The 18,955-nt window shown below is 38.5% G+C and overlaps 2 protein-coding genes across 3 annotated transcripts; one reads left to right on the forward strand and one right to left on the reverse strand.

The window, feature by feature from the left end:
• Nucleotides 1–167: 167 nt before the first annotated feature.
• Nucleotides 168–3,313, forward strand: LOC125232416 (3'(2'),5'-bisphosphate nucleotidase 1). 2 transcript variants are annotated; one of them, XM_048138070.1, is made up of 6 exons: nucleotides 168–410; nucleotides 712–831; nucleotides 907–1,051; nucleotides 1,432–1,536; nucleotides 1,922–2,208; nucleotides 2,674–3,313. In XM_048138070.1, the coding sequence occupies exons 1-6, from the start codon at nucleotides 291–293 to the stop codon at nucleotides 2,935–2,937; spliced, it is 1,041 nt and encodes a 346-aa protein (XP_047994027.1). In that variant the 5' UTR covers nucleotides 168–290; the 3' UTR covers nucleotides 2,938–3,313. The 2 variants fall into 2 exon arrangements, with proteins under 2 accessions (XP_047994027.1, XP_047994028.1); XM_048138071.1 differs by lacking the exon at nucleotides 1,432–1,536 and having other exon boundaries at nucleotides 169–410.
• LOC125232415 (luciferin 4-monooxygenase-like) lies at nucleotides 3,299–13,858 on the reverse strand. Its single transcript, XM_048138069.1, has 9 exons — nucleotides 13,480–13,858; nucleotides 13,109–13,316; nucleotides 12,679–12,991; nucleotides 12,397–12,580; nucleotides 11,435–11,580; nucleotides 10,855–10,981; nucleotides 8,019–8,246; nucleotides 5,158–5,328; nucleotides 3,299–3,576 (listed from the first exon to the last, which is right to left on the reverse strand). Exons 1-9 carry the CDS (start codon nucleotides 13,600–13,602, stop codon nucleotides 3,448–3,450), a joined length of 1,629 nt encoding a protein of 542 aa, XP_047994026.1. The 5' UTR covers nucleotides 13,603–13,858; the 3' UTR covers nucleotides 3,299–3,447.
• Between the last annotated feature and the right edge of the window lie 5,097 nt (nucleotides 13,859–18,955).

Raw genomic sequence — 18,955 nt, forward strand, 5'->3', positions numbered from 1 at the left:
AATTAATAAGGAAAATCACAAAAGTCTGCTTTCCGGTGAAAGCATATTCGGGTATCGAGCACCTTAATAACGAGGACTAAATGCGTTTTTAGGTGAAACCGGAATTCACCTTGGCGTGGTGTTGCCCGCGTTCGCGGCGACTGACGTTTATTATCAGCTGTGACGTGACGTTTGTTTGTAATTGGCGAAGTACCGTTCGCTGACCCACTTGTGTCGTGGATGAGAAAAAGTTTTCTGCACGCAATTTATTCTAAGTGACTAAAACGTAACCAATTAAATAAAACATCAAAATGTCCGTCAGCGCTCCTCTTATTGTAAGATTATTGGCTTCTTCTGTGTCAGTAGCTGGTCGAGCTGGAAAAATTGTGAGAGATGTAATGAGCAAAGGAGAGTTGGGGATTGTTGAAAAGGTTTGTTTTTGTGAGCCATGCCGTTGCTTGTTTCGTATTTGCCATTGAGTCCATGTCTTCTGCCATAAACATATTGCATATTCACTTAGCCTTGATATTTTGTTCTTGGCATTACATTACATCATACAGTTGATATAATTAATAAAAATCTTATCTTTATAATCATGTTAACGTTGTAATAGTATAATTATGTACATTACACCCATAATATAAGTTTCTATAACTGCAATACAATTTTATGGCATAAATCAGAACTCAGAAGCAAAAAAACTAATTAAAGATTACATTTTTTTATAATCAGGGCAAGGATGACTATCAGACAGAAGCAGATAGGTCTGCAGAGAAATGTATTGTCGCATCCCTGTCAAAACAGTATCCAAAAGCCAGCATTATTGGAGAGGAAGATAGCTCTGTTGAAGAGGTAATGTGTAACATATATTTTAACTACTGTATGTAAGCAAAGAATTCTCCCTTAATTTTGTATTTTTATTTTTAGGGTGAGGTGTCAGCAGACTGGATTGTGGTTGATGCAGACAAAGAAGTATTGGGTCTTGAGTGCCCCGCTAGCCTGCAAGGGGTGAAGGAGGAGGACATAGTAGTGTGGGTTGATCCTCTTGATGGAACTTCTGAGTACACTCAAGGTAGGTTGATTTATTATTGAAATAATGAACAGTACCTCCTCTATTTACAGCAATATGTGCATGAAGGATGATGGTGACTGATCTACAAGTTATCCTAAATTAGTATAACAATTCTGCCAAGCTAAGCAATTCATTAGTTACTTATTCGTTAGTTTGTTGTTAATCTGTAATTAATGTGTTTAAATCTTCTGTAATTTTAGAATATAATAAACAAGATTTGATTTTCTTGAATGCCACCTGCATTATTTTATTCTTAGCTTTTGAAATTTTAAAACTAGTAATCTGGAATCTCTCTCATTTCACAGTACATTAATGTTGAGCATAGTACTGCAGAATTGTATATAATACATGCTTTACAATAAATAATTTGTAAATTCTAGGTGCCCTAATGTTGAAGAGAGATCCTTGGGAAAGATGGAAAATGTATTTGAGCCACCCATTTATCAGTATGAAGTGGTACTTAAGTCTACTTCAATCACATTTTGGTAAATTAGAAAATTATGACTTCATGGGTTTTGTTCTTTGTACATTTCGGAATACTAACTTCATAGTTCATGTTATATAGTTTAGTGATTGTGGTTTTCTTTTTATTTGTAACCACCCTTCTCAAGGATGTAGATTTAAAGGCAAGTGTAGGCAATGTTTTATTTGCAAACTTTCTATTTTCTTTATACATAACCATTTTCAATTTCATCCCTTAACTGCATGATTGAAGCCATAGCCGTATACATAATATTGCATGAGCTGAATAAACTTGCTTTGATTTTATATTTTTTTATGAGTAAATGCAATGTGTGCACATACCTTATACAGGATAATGACTAGAAATAGAACAAAACGCAAAAAACTAAAAAAGATGAATTGTTGCAGGTTTCTTGGAGCATGTGACAGTTCTTATTGGAATCTCTGTGAATGAGAAACCAGTAGCTGGAGTGATTCACCAGCCATTTTTCAAAACTCAAACCGGAGGAGAGGTTAAAATGGGCAGAACTATCTGGGGGCTGTCTGAGATAGGAGTGGGAGGGTTCACGCCGGCCCCGCCTCCTGGCTCCTTGATCATCACCACAACGAGAAGCCATTCTAATCCTGTGGTTGAGAAGGCTTTACAGGTCATGAATGCTGCTCAGATACTTAGGGTTGGAGGTGCAGGATACAAGGTGAGTTCCAATTTGATAAAACTTCAATTGGAAGATCCTTAACCTGGCGAAACTGTTGAATTGCAAAAAAACGTGAATATATACGTATAAATAAATAACTAAAGTCATCGAGAAAATCCCTTTCTTATACACTCTGTTTTTATTGAATTCCGTTAACTTTTAAGGGAAGATTCTTTACATCAAATACAATTAATGTCTCTAAGAAACTAGCGTCTTAACTCTTGCGGTTATCGAGTTATTAAAAAAATAAAGATAATGACTGAATACTTGTGTGACTGAATACGTGTTTTTTTTGCGAATTTAACTAAAAGTGATTAATTTAACGGAAAACAAAAAAAAACACGGTGTATACATAGGTATACCTATCCTTCACAACAAAGTCACAAACAAATAGATACAGCACTGAGATACTGTGATAAAGTACACTGACAGATCCTTCATTAAATGTCGAATTATTATTTTTAGGTATTACAACTCTTGGAAGGCAAAGCTTCAGTTTACGTATTCGCCAGCCCAGGATGCAAGAAGTGGGACACGTGCGCCCCTGAAGCAGTGCTCTCAGCGGCCGGCGGTAAGCTCACAGACATTCTCGGAAACTTCTACAAATACGGCGCCTCGGCGCCCAAGCCCAACAAGACTGGGGTCTTGGCCGCCGTCAACGATGAACTGCACAGCTACGCCCTTAACAGGATACCACAGGAACTGAAAGACACTCTTGCCAACAAATAGCTACGATTTATGTCACGTTTTTAACCTCATATACGATGTTGACCTGTTCTATATTTGATTGCTCTCACGTCAAAAAAATAGCTTGTTTTCGAACTCCGTGACAAAACGACGTATTCCTTTTTTAGATAAAATTTATTTATTTGATCTTAGAAATTATTTGAAGACTTGTGATTTACGATGTTCATCAAGTCACATTTCCCTTTACACCTTCCCTTGGCTTGGTTATGTTATGAGGATTAAGGCCTCACGGGGTTACATCGTTCGAGGAGGCAATAAATATACGTAAAACGTGCTTTATGGTTGTACTCGGTTAATTTCATAATTTATTATTGTTGATGTGATAGTAAAGAAACGCAATAAATGTCTGGTAACAGTATATTATGCATTTTTAATTACTATAATAAATTATAATCACATGACAACAAATTAAAATGTCAAAGCCCTTAAAACAAAAACAAAAAAAAAATACTACACATGTAGATAACCTCTTTGGTTTGTTTGTACTGTACTTTAAAGCTTGCTCTTTTTATGCTTTTTCAATAAAACTTTCAATTCTCGCCTCAGGATTTTACCGGAGGCGTTCTTTGGAATGTCGTCGAGGAATATAACACCACCCCTTAAATGCTTTGCCGGAGATACCTGAGAAGAAAAAGAGAGAGTATTTAACGTATTTGAGTGAAATTCATTATAGTCTTACAGGTTTTGGGTTGTAACAGTATGAGAATATTAGGTACAGACCGTACAGATGTAGTGCGAAAAGATTTGCCTTCGTATTGTTACGGAAACGTACGAACGTGTCATGCTATTTCAGTCAGTCTCTGTACCAGATGTACTGACATTGACTGAACTAGCATGACAACTACGAACGTTAAAATACGAAGGAAACCATTTTTGCACTACATCTGTATGGCATTCGATTCACCTGGAATCAATGATGGAAATAAAGCTGATTACAGATTGTGATAAATTGTTGGAAATACTCGCGCATAGATTTGTCGGTATAAATAAACTATAGATTCTGAAACATCATACATATTCTATTGACACACAATTTCTTATCAGTTTGAGATTTAGGAGAATCAATAGGCACTCCAATTTGTTTGATGACCTTGAGGACAATTTTACAACAAAGCACACAGTGCTCGTACCAAAAAAGATATGAATAGTTAACAAAAGGGCGTAGTGCAAGGATCTGCTTGTTTATCCAGACTTATTTGTCTCTAAAAGATTCGCCATGAATAGATAAGATTAATCTGCTACTGTCGCTGTGTTTTCGAGTCGAGACTTAGCTATTCATATTCGAGATTACATTTTTTGTTATTCAATAGGAAATGTGATTATAAGCAATATACATACTAAGAACTCTTAGAAAATGACGAAATTTTAGTTTTATCTATGTCTGCATCTTATTCACAAGTTTAATAAAGCCATCTGGAGGGGGACACGTGAATGGTTAAGAGGATCATAGCGAAACACATCTCACACAAATCGTTTCAGCTGTCCCTGACCGCTGTAGTACCTAGCAGTGATATATTTTTTAACGCTAGGGCTTTGGAGGAGGTAGGGCACAGCACAGTGGATATCATGTTGCTCGAATCTAGAGCAGAGCCCAACTGGGGAGGTAGGCACTAGACCCTACGCATAGTGTTGTGTTCCTACCGGTGAGTAAGGCCGACAGAGCTCAACGAGGGTGCGGTGTGCTGGTGACGGAAGGACCTACGGAACTAAATTTGTTCCGTCTATTGTCCTTGGAGTCGTCGGCAACCCGAACCCTCCTTGGAACTTGTACAATCCTTTTTGCTGTGTACTTAACACAGCAAAAGGGAGTGTACAAGTTTCTAATGGGTGGGCAACGCGCATGTGACATTTCTTGAGTTGCAGGCGTCCATAGGTTACGGTGACCGCTTTCCATCAGGCGGACCGTATGCTTGTTTGCCACCGACGTAGTATTTAAAAAAAACCTTGTTAGCCACATAGTTTTGCAGTTTCGGCCACAATGGGGGGTCGGGTTGGTGCAATAGTAGGTAGGAAGAGGGTAGCTAGTCGCGAGTGCTTCCACAAGGACTTTAGCTGATGTATAGATACATAAGGTAGGTGCACTATCTTGCTCTCCACATAGTCTCGCTGCTCACATTCTGTCCACCGTAGCTCCGGGCTGACGCACAGCCGGTAGGTCGTCAGATGAGCTTCCATGCAGACTCCAGCTGTACCATACACTACCTTGCTGGCCACGTAGTCCTGCAGCTCGCGCTCGCAGACGGCGGCGCCGGGCTGGCGCACCACGAAGGCGGTGGGCAGTTCGCCCGCGCGCTCGTGCGGCGCGCCCACCACGCCCGCCTCGGCCACGCCCGCGTGCTGCAGCAGCAGCGCCTCCAGCTCCGCCGGGGCCACCTGCGGTAACGAAACTCTTGATAAACATTGCGCAAACACAGTTTACTCTTCCTCTTAGGATGCGCGCCCACGGGCGACAAAGTTGCTCGGCGACTTACGTATTTGTATGAAAAGTTGCGTCGCTTCGTGAGCGCACTTTCATACTAGCCCATGGTCGCGACAAAAAAGTCACCCGTGGGCGCACCCTCTTAAAATATTTTTCCCCTCACTAGCTCGGAAACACGTGTTTTGTCCTTTAATACCAGCGGGTAAAAACGCATTTTATCCACTAGTGGGTAAAGTAATTTGACCTTGAATAAAGTCAAATTAACTGCTTTCAAATTGATAAAAGTAGGTGAATCTAGTAATAAAGATGATTTACCACCTGTGGAACTACTGCAAGCAGTGATAAACGCATTTTTTGCGTTGTAGTTTCCTCGCTATAGTGAGGGGAAAAGTTTTGTGTTACACTCGGGTGCAAATGTATTTTACTTCTCGTGTGTTAAAAAACTCGCAAGTTCAGGATTCTATTCTCGAACCACTCGCTTCGCTCGTGGTTCAACTATAGAATCCTTTCACTTGCTCGTTTTTCAATTCCACACTCGGCGTTAAAATACAACTTTGCCCCCTTGTATAACAAATAACTATTTTTATTTATTTATTTATTTATTTTTTTTTATTTATATTTTAAATACTATATAACTCTCAAGCCGTTTCCGTTACCTACTAGAAAAAGCGACAATTTAAAAAAATAGCGAATGTTTGACTTTTACTTTATTTTTGCCAACCCTTAATTTGTCGCAAGGGCAGGCCTACGTCACTCGCTCGCGGTCGCGCGTTAAGTGCCTACACGCTAGCCGTTCATTCGAATGATCAAGTGGCCGAGGGGCGCCACGCGCCCGCCTGTGTAGTCGTGTGGCACGTACCTACTATTCTTCTGAGTTTTACGTAGTTATTTACATATTAGTATAAAGCTTAGGTATTGGTCGTTTTGCGGGCAGGTGAAGGATGTGTTACGTTAGTCACTTATTAATAATCTGTGGTAAGGGGTAGTGACATGCATTAGAAAGGGACAACACGACTCGATCCTAAAATGCTGTTACCTCGGTTTTGAAGGAAATACCCTTACTGTCGTCCTTGAAGAAATTTTGATGATTGCTGACTGTGAACTTGTGAAGAAATAGGTATCTTTCAATACAGATGGAAGTAGCAGCATTCAAAAGGATCAATCTGCGTTGTGACATATGATGACCTTTGTAGATGAGTATAAATAATATTCAAGGTAAACAGTTCTATTGTTATGGTGAAATACATTCATAATATTTTAAGACAATACAATTAAAAAATAACTCTATTTTATACATATAATTATGTAGTCATGAGAGCGTGTCACATATTATAAGTATTTTTGTGACCATCTAAGAATTAGGGAGCACCAATTCGTTTTTATTATTTCTGGTGTTCAAATGGTGAATATCACTATCTATTTATGCACGATTCAAAATCATGACTAACAGTTGTTAGTCTCGAATGATTTTTATCAGTTTTACGTAATACAATAAGATACTTAAAAAATGTAACAATAACATACTTCATTAGTTAGCTATAATAGTACATTACGATACAAGTGCGTAAAAAAGGATGTTCGAAACGAGTGGCGATAAATTAAAACACGACCGAAGGGAGTGTTTTAAATCGACACGAGTTACGAATTTCCTTTTTGCACGTGTATCGTACGAAGTTTTTCAGTACAGATGAGCCTTCAAAGTTTCGACCTGGCATATAATGAACCACTTCTCGCACTAGTGCGTAAAAAAAACACCATCTGTACTGAAAAAATATTTTCAGTACAGATGGTCGTTTACGTCGTACGATACACGTGCGAAAAGGAAATTCGCAACTCGTGTCGATTTAAAACACTCCTTTCGGTCGTGTTTTAATTTATCGCCACTCGTTTCAAACTTCCTTTTTTACGCACTTGTATCGTAATGTACTATTCTAATCAGTCCATTTTCGGGTAGAGGTATCATTTCAATTTATAATCGTGTTAGATAATAATGATATCTAACACGTAATACACGAGTGTGAATTGATTAAAAAAACTGGTCGATTTTAAGCTTTCAGGTGCAGCGGGTCCATATTTCAAAACTGTAAATTACAAGTTACAAGCGGAAGTCTCTTTCCAACTTGTCATATTAGACATTGACTACCACTTGTAAATTGTCACTTGTAGCTTCGAGAAATGGGCCCCAGACCACACGTAAACTTTATTGTTTGTCAAATTACAGGAAACGCTCATGAAATGTAGAAGGCAGCATAGTAGTAGGAGTGTAAGGCAGTCCCACTGTATTATAAATATGCTTCCATGTAACTCATCTAAGATGATAGAACCTACTGTGTACATTAATTGAAGAGGGCAGCACTTCCTTCTGATTCAACAAGAGTTCAGATTGGCAGACCTCCTTGTGCGTCGGCTTTAGCTGAATACTGCAACTTTTCTGATATATTGTCGTACCTGAGATCCGCTATATTGACTTGATAAGTTTTTCCAGCCTATCGCCGATGTAGAAAGCGCCCTCGCTATCGTAGTACCCGATGTCTCCCGTGCGCACGTAGCCCTATTGGTCGAAGAGCTTTGCTGGCCGCCGGGTCGTCCATGTATCCATGTTCCATAACTTTATCTGTGTACTGGAACTCCTAACGTGTATTACCTGAAAGCCGTTGTACTTGATAAGCTCCTTCAGCCTGTCGACGATGTAGAAAGCACCCTCGCTATCGTAGTACCCTATGTCGCCTGTTCGCACGTAGCCCTCTTGGTCGAACAGGGCCTGGCTGGCCGCCGGGTCGCCCATGTAGCCCTTCATGCGGAGCGGCGACTTGATCCATAGCTCGCCTTCCTCGCCCACACCCTTCCTTTTGCCGGTATCAATGTCTAGGACCTGTAAAAGTGACACGTTAAAATAAATGGTTATGGTGCATGGTGGTTGGCGCTCAGAAAAAGTGAAAGAATAGTTTATGTGATATTTTAGATTTATTCTCATCTCATCTGTATCTCTCACCTCTAACGGCTCAGAGACGTGCGACTGTGCAGTTAAGTAATTTGGTTCAAGACGTATAGGTACGTAACGTCGGGAAACTCGCGCTATATTAGCTGTTTGCTACGCGGATTGCTCACAACATTGCTCGCTGTGTGGCCTATAGTGGCTATAGTATGGGTGATTCCATAAAATTCGGTTAACTTTGTGTTTAGGGCAATTTAATAGATTTGTAATACATATATTAGGTATCTTATGTTATAGGGGTTGAATATAAACGCCGTGTGATTAGGTCATCCGATTTGGTGTTGATCACTGCATTATTTATTATAGAAAATAATTATCAAATGTCTTAAAAGTCAGTCCCTAGTAGGGCTGCCATCTCGAATTTCGCCAAACCCGGACAAAGATACAAAAAACCCGGACATTTTGCGTAAATCGCATTTTTTCCCCGGACGAGTCAGAATTTATTTTTAAAAACATTACCTTTAATTTTCATCCATTTATTTTTTTAATTTCACACGTTGTGTAATGTGTAATTTTTCTTACAAAAAAATAAAAGTTGTCCCTTTTTAGGTTACTAAGTTACTAGGTCAAATGGGGTATCGTTAGAAAGAGCTCAAATTGCACATATCAAAACTTATACTTATAATTTTTTAGTTGAACAAAAAAAAAAGAATTTTGAAGGAAAATGTAAACAAAATACCGTTCTTCCCCTCCAAAGTTTACCAACGAAAAATTGTGAAAATTTTACGAAACATTGGCTTTATGATAAATATTACAGGAAAAATTAAATCAAGTGTGTATCTTGGAAACTTTTTTTTAATTGACAAAAAACTTTTCCATTTCAACTTTCAATTTTACCACCCTTGTATATACATAGTATACATCCATATCGTATTTCAAATAATAATAACTGTCGAAATCGGTTAACATTATAAAGAATTATCCCTGAAAAACCATCATACAATACAGGTCGCGCAAATTAGTTAGAGAATTCACCGAGAGACGGCACTATTCCAATCAATTCAAGTCATTATGTCTACATATGTGAACTGAGATGTTTTTAACCATTGAAAGTTTGTACGAATACGGAACCCTTGGTGGGCGAGTCCGAGTCGCACTTGGCCGGATTTTTATTATGTAAACAGATATTAGTTAATCAGTCAACTTAAATTCGCTGATAATATGTACTTAAATTCATTGAGGTGCTTCCTTACGTGAAAAGTGTCCGGGTTTTCCCCGGACACTTCTTGACTCCCCGCCCGGACGGCCCCCGGACGGCTTCCAAACTAGGACAAATCCGGGGAAACCCGGACGGATGGCAGCCCTAGTCCCTAGCCATGTCACATTTCCAAATTTCAGATTAAGTTTCTTCAGTATTCATGAGTTTTAATGATATCACTAGATTTTTGTGTTTAAACCAATGTAATATTACACAATACAAAACCCCGTAACAGTTTTATGGAAGAAAATTACATTTATGATAATAATTTTTATTCTATAATATTGTTATACGTAACTGGCGTCAGTACCTAGCCACTTAGAAATTTTAAAATACGCGGCACTCGAGCAAAACCCGTTCAGTTACACTACATCATTCGAAAGTATCAACGTGAAGTTAGCCGCAAACACGACGCGTTCTGTGTCGGCCATCTTATCGCCGGTGCGATTCGCGTCCTTGGAGCGTAAACACGTGCTGTGCCAGTCGATTTTTCAGTCCCTAGGTAAGTTATTTGATATAAAATAAATAAGTTATTTTACCCGTTACCTAATTGTATGTTATTCTGATGTGTGCATTGCTGTGAGAGTGAGCTTTAGGTTTCCGCATTTATATCTGAAAATAAGTTATGAGCGATTATGTTTGCATTTGTCAGTCCCTGGACCGTCAGGCCCTGGTTATGTAACTGGCTAGGGACTGACATTATGGCTAGGGATTGGCGATAGTATGATAAAGGTGGAAACAAAACGCAATTTATTTCGCATTTAGGCTAAACTATATTTCTAATAGGTAGACATAATTATGATTTGCGCAAAATCATTTAAAAAATCTAATTTATATAACATTAATTTTAGAACATGTCGCCAAAAAAGAAAAATTCGACATCGAAAGAAGATAAGGCTAAAATATAATTAATGTACGTTTGACTAAATTTTTACACTGAACTATTTACAGGACTGTTGTAGCTGTTAAAATGTAATAATAAAAATCATTTAAAACAGAAAATATGTGGTTTTATTGAAAAAATATTCTTAGCGTCAGTCCCTATCCTCGGCCGTCAGTCCCTAGAAAGCTAATATCAGAAAATTGTAAATATCTCCTTAAATACTAAAAAAATCGGCTGGCCCTTTTGGATGTATCGTACGTGGTGTCATACTTACCCAATGGGCGATCAACTTTTGCGTTAGCATTAAAAAAACACCTCTGACAAAATCTGTCCAAAAGTTAACCGATTTTTATGGAATCACCCATAGACACAATTTCAGAAACTAGATTATGATTTCATTTTACTTTAATCTTCATGCCCGGTGCTGGAGTGCCACAGGAGCCTAGCCGGCGCTTGGCAGAGAGGTCGACGCAACACGCCATCGTCACCTCCGTCAGGCCGTAGCCCTGCCGAATGAAGTTTATGCCCAACCTGCAATAAATCATATTATTAGGATAAGATACCTAAAAGAAGTGGGCGTCATAAGCATTCAGGAACAAAAAGAAATTCTTCGAAAAAATCAAACTAGGCTGCTGTTACCCATGTGGCCGAATAGCTCAGGCTACTGTCGCGATAGCGCGCTGGTTCGAATCTAACCTTAGGCAACTGGATGCCTAATGGTATTTTTTTTTATATTATTTATAGTCTATAGGCTACAAAGCTGCTTACCATCACGCGGGCACTATGCTTGATTGCCACAAACGTAGTATAAGAAGAACAACAACAATCCAGGTCTCTTTAAAGTAAATAGGTACGAGTATCTCATAGGTAAGCGTGCTCCACTGTAGACCGCATCATCACTTACCATCAGGTGTGATCGTGGTCAAACGTCTCTACCTATTTAAACTAAAATATTTATATATATTATTATATTTAAATATATACCTCTGTGATACAGCATTTTGTATCTCAGCAGAGAGCGGCGCCGCGCCGCACCACACCTCGTTGACGCACTTCAGGTCGTACTTGAGGACGAGTGGGTGCTTAGCAAGGAACACCGCCAGCGGGGGCACCAGCGTCATCATGTTTACCTGTTTACATGCAACATACATTATTTATTACTCATGAAAAACAACCGATCAAAACATTATAAAAAATATTTTCCAAGATAAGCAATCTTAGGCTAGGGTCACAGTATAATAAAGAGTACTATCGTACAGTATGGCCACTCCCGCTCCCCGCTGAAAGTGCCGCCCACCCCCTCTCGCTCTCGGTTACCTAACAGTTACCGCCTGTCAAAAACGCGAACAGTTGACCTGTCATATCTCCCCCAAACAAGCATGGTACGCGTTCACCTACACGAGCTTAGAATGTGTGCTAGGAACGCGCCTCTTTCATATATTTGATCGCCAGTGTCCGAGATGTGGTAGGGTGCCCAGAAGATTGGCTGTATTGTCCCTTTGGTTGGGAAATCTGATCTGCTTTAGTTTCAACAAATAATAAAGATGTTTATTCAAAAACATAAACATAACATTATGAAAGTACAAATGATAATTCGCTAAAATTATGAGTTGGGTTGAAAACATATTACTTACAATAATAACCTTTAGTTCAAAAGGGATAGAGTAAAATTTTTGCTTTTATGCCTTTGAAGGATTGATTGCGGCTATTGCAAGTGGTGTATTCATATTGATTGATAATAATAGGCTTTGGCAGCAATGAACAAATGTAATAATAATAATTCAACCTATCTCCACAACGCTGCTGGCCACAACCCTCCTCTCAACATGACACGCTCTGGTTATATCCCAGCATTAACATTAGGCAACATATTTGTTTAATTGATAAAACCCCTAACCAGGAAATAAAGTGTTTTAAGAAAAAAGAATTGGCATAAAAATATTTACCTTATAATTCTGTATTGTTTCCAAAAACAACTTGTCTTCAAATCGGGTCAGGAAGACTATTTCTAGGTGGAATGACAACACACCAAAGGTTGTAATGAAGCCATAGGCGTGGAACCAAGGTATTAGAGCTAAGAAATTCTTTATTTCAATGTTGTTTGACTCTGTTGATGTATCCACATAATATCTGAAAATAAAATAATTTTTACAGTATGGGTTAAAATGTACTTAGTTTATACCTTTTAAAAATAAGTGAACTTTTATCAAAAATGTTAATCAACTTACTTCATATGCTGTGACAAGGTCAAGAAATTTATATGTGTAAGCATGACTCCTTTAGGCAACCCCGTGGTTCCAGACGAACACATAACAGCCAGTGTGTCATTGCCACTGACATCCGCCAGCTCGAAGTTCTCCACGTTAGCTTGCTCTTTCACCAGGTCTTTGAACATAAGGCCTGGGATAACATCGTAATCTCCAAATAGCACTATTTTCTCCACAGAGGATCCTTCACTGCAATCTTGCATGTTCTGGGCCGTGATCGGGGAAGTAAATATTATCTTTGGCTTAGTTATTTTCAGAATGTGGGTAATTTCACCTGAAACAATATTTTTTTTTATATAATTGCATCAATAAATATTTTAGATTGTCATGTTAGCATCATTATTATCATTAATTTTACGTGTTGCTGAGAAACAATATGTACTAGTCATACCTGGAGAATAAGTGACATTAAGTGTGCACAGCACAGCACCACAGTACATGGCGGCGAGGGCAGCCACCGGGAACTCAAACCGGTTTTCACTGCACAGGGCTACCACCTCCCCCTTCTTCAGGCCTAGTTTCTGCAAGGACACCGCTACATTCACACTTTGTTGCAAGATTTCCTTGTATGTCATGGAGTTGCCCGTTTCCCCGCATATCTGCAAAGTTTATGTAAAAGTTTATATTAAGTAATTATTTTTATTTGTTTATTATATTAAAACAGTAACTCACACATCTCTGTCTATAAACTTGATTTAATATGTAAAATACAAATGAAGCAAACAGTTAATCACAAAATAGTGTCTGCATTGCAGTACTTACTATTGCTACTTTATCTCCTCCCTTCTTCAACTGGTCAAATAAAAATTGCGGGTACGACAAGTGGGCTGGGATATCGCGCTCCTCCGGTCCGTAAACTATGTTATTATGTATAGACACAGCCATTTTCCTATATTAAATATATTCCGGACAGTGAACAGACGTGAACTAACCTAAATGAGCCAATTCAAACTTTCTTCTATTCGCTGAATTAGATAAAAATATCGATATACCGGATTAACGTTGGATAGGTAAGATAGCAACTGATAACGGGTATCATATCTGATATTTTTTTATGTAAATTATAGCAAACATCATTAAATTATAATATTGCAAATAAAATACAACAGTGAACAGGGGCACGGCCGCAGGCATTTAAACTTGACATTGACATTTCTTGGTAGGTTACCATTCTAAAAAAAAAGTTATCATTCGAAAATAAAGGAGGCATAGACGGTCAAGCAAATTTAATTGTCAAAAAAAAAGGCGCGAAAATAAAATTTTGTATGGGACTATTAGATTTATAAATCTTTGTTTCTACATTTTTCAAACTTTCCGCCTTTTTAGGGTTCCGTACCTCAAAAAGGTAAAACGGAACCCTTATAGGATCACTCGTGTGTCTGTCTGTCCGTTGTCACAGCCTATTTTCTCCGAAACTACAGAACCGATTAACTTGAAATTTGGCACACATATGTAAACCTGAATTAAAAATCAAAGTTTCTTTCAAAAAAATTTTTTTAATAATTTTTAGTAAAGTAATTTAAGAAAATAGGCAAAAATATTACCCCCCCCCCCCCCCTTATCTCCGAACCTACTAAGCGTAAAATTTTCAAAAAATTGTTTGTCTGTAAAGTCGGTTTACGGACGGTAGTTTAACGTGATAACGTCAAACATTACAGTAGTATAGACAGGGGCGGTCAGAGTATAGCAAAAGGGGCCCGATTCTGGGACTTTTTTCACGTTTTTTTATTTATTTATTTATTTATTAAAAATACACAAAAGTTAACAGTATTTCACCAAAGCACTTATTATGTGGTAATATAATTATGTACATGTTAAATTGACATAAATAAAAGCAAACACACTTAAAAGTTAAACTATGGTTATTACATTAATCACCTAAGGAGTGTAGAGTCTATGAACCTTAAGAGTTTTCTGTAAAACACACCAACACTATCAGCAAATATGTCAATATCGTCTGTCTCCAACATGATGCGGTTAAGAGCAGCTCGGGCTCGAGCGGTGCGCCGGCCGCCGCGAACAGGCGCCGCCGCCGCCGCGCCGGCACCGCGCCCGGCATGCCAACCACCACATTCGCTCTTGGCACTTGCAGCCCCATTCTCTCAAGCACGGATGCGTCATCTACTCTATGGTGAAACAGTTGGCGGTAATGCATAATATGCAGCAGTTTCCGTCTGGTTTCTAGAGTTTGAAGACCAACCATTCCTGTTACGAATAGAGATGGATACATATATGGGTAATATCCGTACAGTCGTTTGTAAATGTGCCTACAGAACTTCCTCTGCACTCTTTCTAGCATAGTGTTTTGTTCTTATTAGAAAGAATGCATTAAAATAAGCATCTTTTATAAATTAAAGTTTTTTAAAACCTACTAATTTAGGAGTTAGAGTGGTGCAAAGTTGCAAAATTTTCCCGTAGCATTACTAAGGCGCCAGAGACAGAAAGCGATATCGACGGAGCCCCGCTTATTACAGAAACTGCACAGAATAGGAGCCTTCGGCCGTTTGAAGATACCTAACGAACCTAACTTATACCTATATAAAAGTCGTCATTTTGTATCCTAGACCGTTTGCGAGACACGCGTTAATTTTATTAAAGTGCTAGTGCCATTTACTAATCTTAGAACCCTAATATCTCAGTAAATATTAATGGAGAAGAAAAAGTTTATATAACAAACCCATGATGACTTTTGTGTCAAAGTGACAGTCAGCAATGTCAGATTCCACATTGTTCATTAATTTTGGAATCAGCACCCTCTGAAACCCATTTTACGACACCCGTGACGACTTTTGTGTCAAAGTGACAGTCAGCAATGTCAGATTCCAAATTGGTTATTAATTTTGGAATCAGCACCCCTAAAACCTATTTTACGACACACATGACGACTTTTGTGTCAAAGTGACAGTCAGCAATGTCAGATTCCACATTGTTCATTAATTTTGGAATCAGCACCCCCTAAAACCTATTTTACGACACCCATGACGACTTTTGTGTCAAAGTGACAGTCAGCAATGTCAGATTCCACATTGTTCATTAATTTTGGAATCAGCACTCCCTAAAACCTATTTTACGACACCCATGACGACTTTTGTGTCAAAGTGACAGTCAGCAATGTCAGATTCCACATTGGTCATTCATTTTGGAATCAGCACCCCCTAAAACCTATTTTACGATACCCATGACGACTTTTGTGTCAAAGTGACAGTCAGCAATGTCAGATTCCAAATTGGTCATTAATTTTGGAATCAGCACCCCCTAAAACCTATTTTACGACACCCATGACGACTTTTGTGTCAAAGTGACAGTCAGCAATGTCAGATTCCACATTGTTCATTAATTTTGGAATCAGCACTCCCTAAAACCTATTTTACGACACCCATGACGACTTTTGTGTCAAAGTGACAGTCAGCAATGTCAGATTCCACATTGGTCATTCATTTTGGAATCAGCACCCCCTAAAACCTATTTTACGATACCCATGACGACTTTTGTGTCAAAGTGACAGTCAGCAATGTCAGATTCCAAATTGGTCATTAATTTTGGAATCAGCACCCCCTAAAACCTATTTTACGACACCCATGACGACTTTTGTGTCAAAGTGACAGTCAGCAATGTCAGATTCCACATTGTTCATTAATTTTGGAATCAGCACTCCCTAAAACCTATTTTACGACACCCATGACGACTTTTGTGTCAAAGTGACAGTCAGCAATGTCAGATTCCACATTGGTCATTCATTTGGAATCAGCACCCCCTAAAACCTATTTTACGACACCCATGACGACTTTTGTGTCAAAGTGACAGTCAGCAATGTCAGATTCCAAATTGGTCATTAATTTTGGAATCAGCACCCCCTAAAACCTATTTTACGACACCCATGATGATTTTTGTGTCAAAGTGACAGTCAGCAATCTGAGGTACTACATATTTGTAATCTGAAAGTAATCAAGTCAATAATTTCAGTTATTTTGAATCGACTATGATTCCGAATTATTGGTAATAGTAATTATTGTATAGATGATTAGTGATTCCTTTATATGTAATGGTAATTTACCGTTTTTCCTAGCTTCACTTGATTACATTACAAGTAATCTGACACCCAGTAGTGGATTACAAAGTAAAATCAAGTAATCGTGTAATCCGGAATCGATTACGATTTGCCCATCTCTGCGGCGCTGCTGCAAGTTTTGAGACAGAAGTATATGCTAGAAAGAGATGCAGATATTTGCCACTCACTCTTACCTATAGTTGCGTCTCAAAACTTGCAGCAATAACTTGCTGGTCTAAACTCAGCTTAACGAGAACAACACACGGGCGCGCCATCTGTCCCAGCTGTGGTGCTTTACTCAGGCCACACGCTATAACCATACCGAGCGCATCGATCAGCCGCTTAGTTCCAACGCGCGCCAATAGATGGCGCAAAAACTATATTGCGAAACGGGACAATGACGTCATCTTTTTCGTGCATGCTGCCCGTAGTAACGAGTTATTAGACGTTATCACGTCAAAAATACACGAGATAGTTTTCAATCTATAGATTACAGGAAAACCTATTAGAAGACTACAGTAAAGCGTAAGTCGGACTTAAAAGAAAATAAAAAATTGGTTGTCTGTAAAGTCGGTTTACGGACGGTAGTTTAACGTGATAACGTCAAACATTACAGTAGTATAGACAGGGGCGGTCAGAGTATAGCAAAAGGGGCCCGATTCTGGGACTTTTTTCACGTTTTTTTATTTATTTATTTATTAAAAATACACAAAAGTTAACAGTATTTCACCAAAGCACTTATGTGGTAATATAATTATGTACATGTTAAATTGACATAAATAAAAGCAAACACACTTAAAAGTTAAACTATGGTTATTACATTAATCACCTAAGGAGTGTAGAGTCTATGAACCTTAAGAGTTTTCTGTAAAACACACCAACACTATCAGCAAATATGTCAATATCGTCTGTCTCCAACATGATGCGGTTAAGAGCAGCTCGGGCTCGAGCGGTGCGCCGGCCGCCGCGAACAGGCGCCGCCGCCGCCGCGCCGGCACCGCGCCCGGCATGCCAACCACCACATTCGCTCTTGACACTTGCAGCCCCATTCTCTCAAGCACGGATGCGTCATCTACTCTATGGTGAAACAGTTGGCGGTAATGCATAATATGCAGCAGTTTCCGTCTGGTTTCTAGAGTTTGAAGACCAACCATTCCTGTTACGAATAGAGATGGATACATATATGGGTAATATCCGTACAGTCGTTTGTAAATGTGCCTACAGAACTTCCTCTGCAGCTCTGCACTCTTTCTAGAAAAACATACGTATATATATATTATAATCCTTAAAAAATATATGTTTTACTATAATAGAAAGTAATATTGCAAATACTTACAATTGTTGGCATTGTATGACCATTCCAATTTTCAAATAAAACCTTAGACCTATATATAGGGACCCGACATGTTGTTCTATGCCATAGATTTATATATATTAAGCTAGATTGAGTTGTTAAGCCAAAAACTTTTACTAGTCTGACAAGAACGCCTTTCTGCACCGGTGATAAAGTTCAATTTAGTATGGCAAAAAAGTGTGAGCTCAGTCCCTATTGTACCATGTTTAGCGGCCCAAATGTCATTGTCAGTGAGTTCCAAAGACAGGGGACAGCGGAATCACATTTTTTGCCATACTAAATTGAACCTTATTACTGAGACAAAAAGGTGACCGTTTTCGCTATTCTGAACTATCGAAAACGGTCCACATGAGAGGGCATTGTTTGGGCTGGGCATAATAGTAGTATTTATATATATATATATATTACTTGACTTTATAACTTCTTATACATATTATTTTAGTGTTATATTCAAACTAGGGTTTCGATATATTTCAAAGAATTGGAAAATAATTACAATGTAATTATTTTGATGCCAATAAATCAAAGATTTGTATAATTAAAAACGACGTTCACTGAATAATGTTGACATTGTCAGTAAGTGCGAGAGGGACACCAGCCCAAACAATGACCTCTCATGTGGACACACTTTTTGACCTAACTACACAATCTAGTTTAATAATTCTAAATCTATGATGAGTTCAGACGGGATATGTTCTGTAAAAAGTCGTATAAATTAAAATAATTAATTTTGTAAAGCTGAGTTTAGACATGCAAGTTATTGCTGCAAGTTTTGAGACAGAAGTATATGCTAGAAAGAGATGCAGATATTTGCCACTCACTCTTACCTATAGTTG

This window comes from Leguminivora glycinivorella, chromosome 13 (assembly GCF_023078275.1).
Source record: "Leguminivora glycinivorella isolate SPB_JAAS2020 chromosome 13, LegGlyc_1.1, whole genome shotgun sequence".
NCBI classification, from domain to species: Eukaryota; Metazoa; Arthropoda; class Insecta; order Lepidoptera; family Tortricidae; genus Leguminivora; species Leguminivora glycinivorella.

Bases quoted from the DNA above. Each gene is read 5' to 3' on its own strand.
- LOC125232416 (XM_048138070.1), top strand. From the start codon at position 291: ATGTCCGTCAGCGCTCCTCTTATTGTAAGATTATTGGCTTCTTCTGTG. The intron at 1,052-1,431 runs GTAGGTTGATTT...TGTAAATTCTAG, and splicing joins AACTTCTGAGTACACTCAAG to GTGCCCTAATGTTGAAGAGA. The intron at 2,209-2,673 runs GTGAGTTCCAAT...TATTATTTTTAG, and splicing joins TTGGAGGTGCAGGATACAAG to GTATTACAACTCTTGGAAGG.
- LOC125232415 (XM_048138069.1), bottom strand. From the start codon at position 13,602: ATGGCTGTGTCTATACATAATAACATAGTTTACGGACCGGAGGAGCGC. The intron at 11,581-12,396 runs GTAAATATTTTT...GCATGTAAACAG, and splicing joins AAACAATACAGAATTATAAG to GTAAACATGATGACGCTGGT. The intron at 3,577-5,157 runs GTAGTGTATGGT...TTTTCTTCTCAG, and splicing joins AGGACTACGTGGCCAGCAAG to GTATCTCCGGCAAAGCATTT.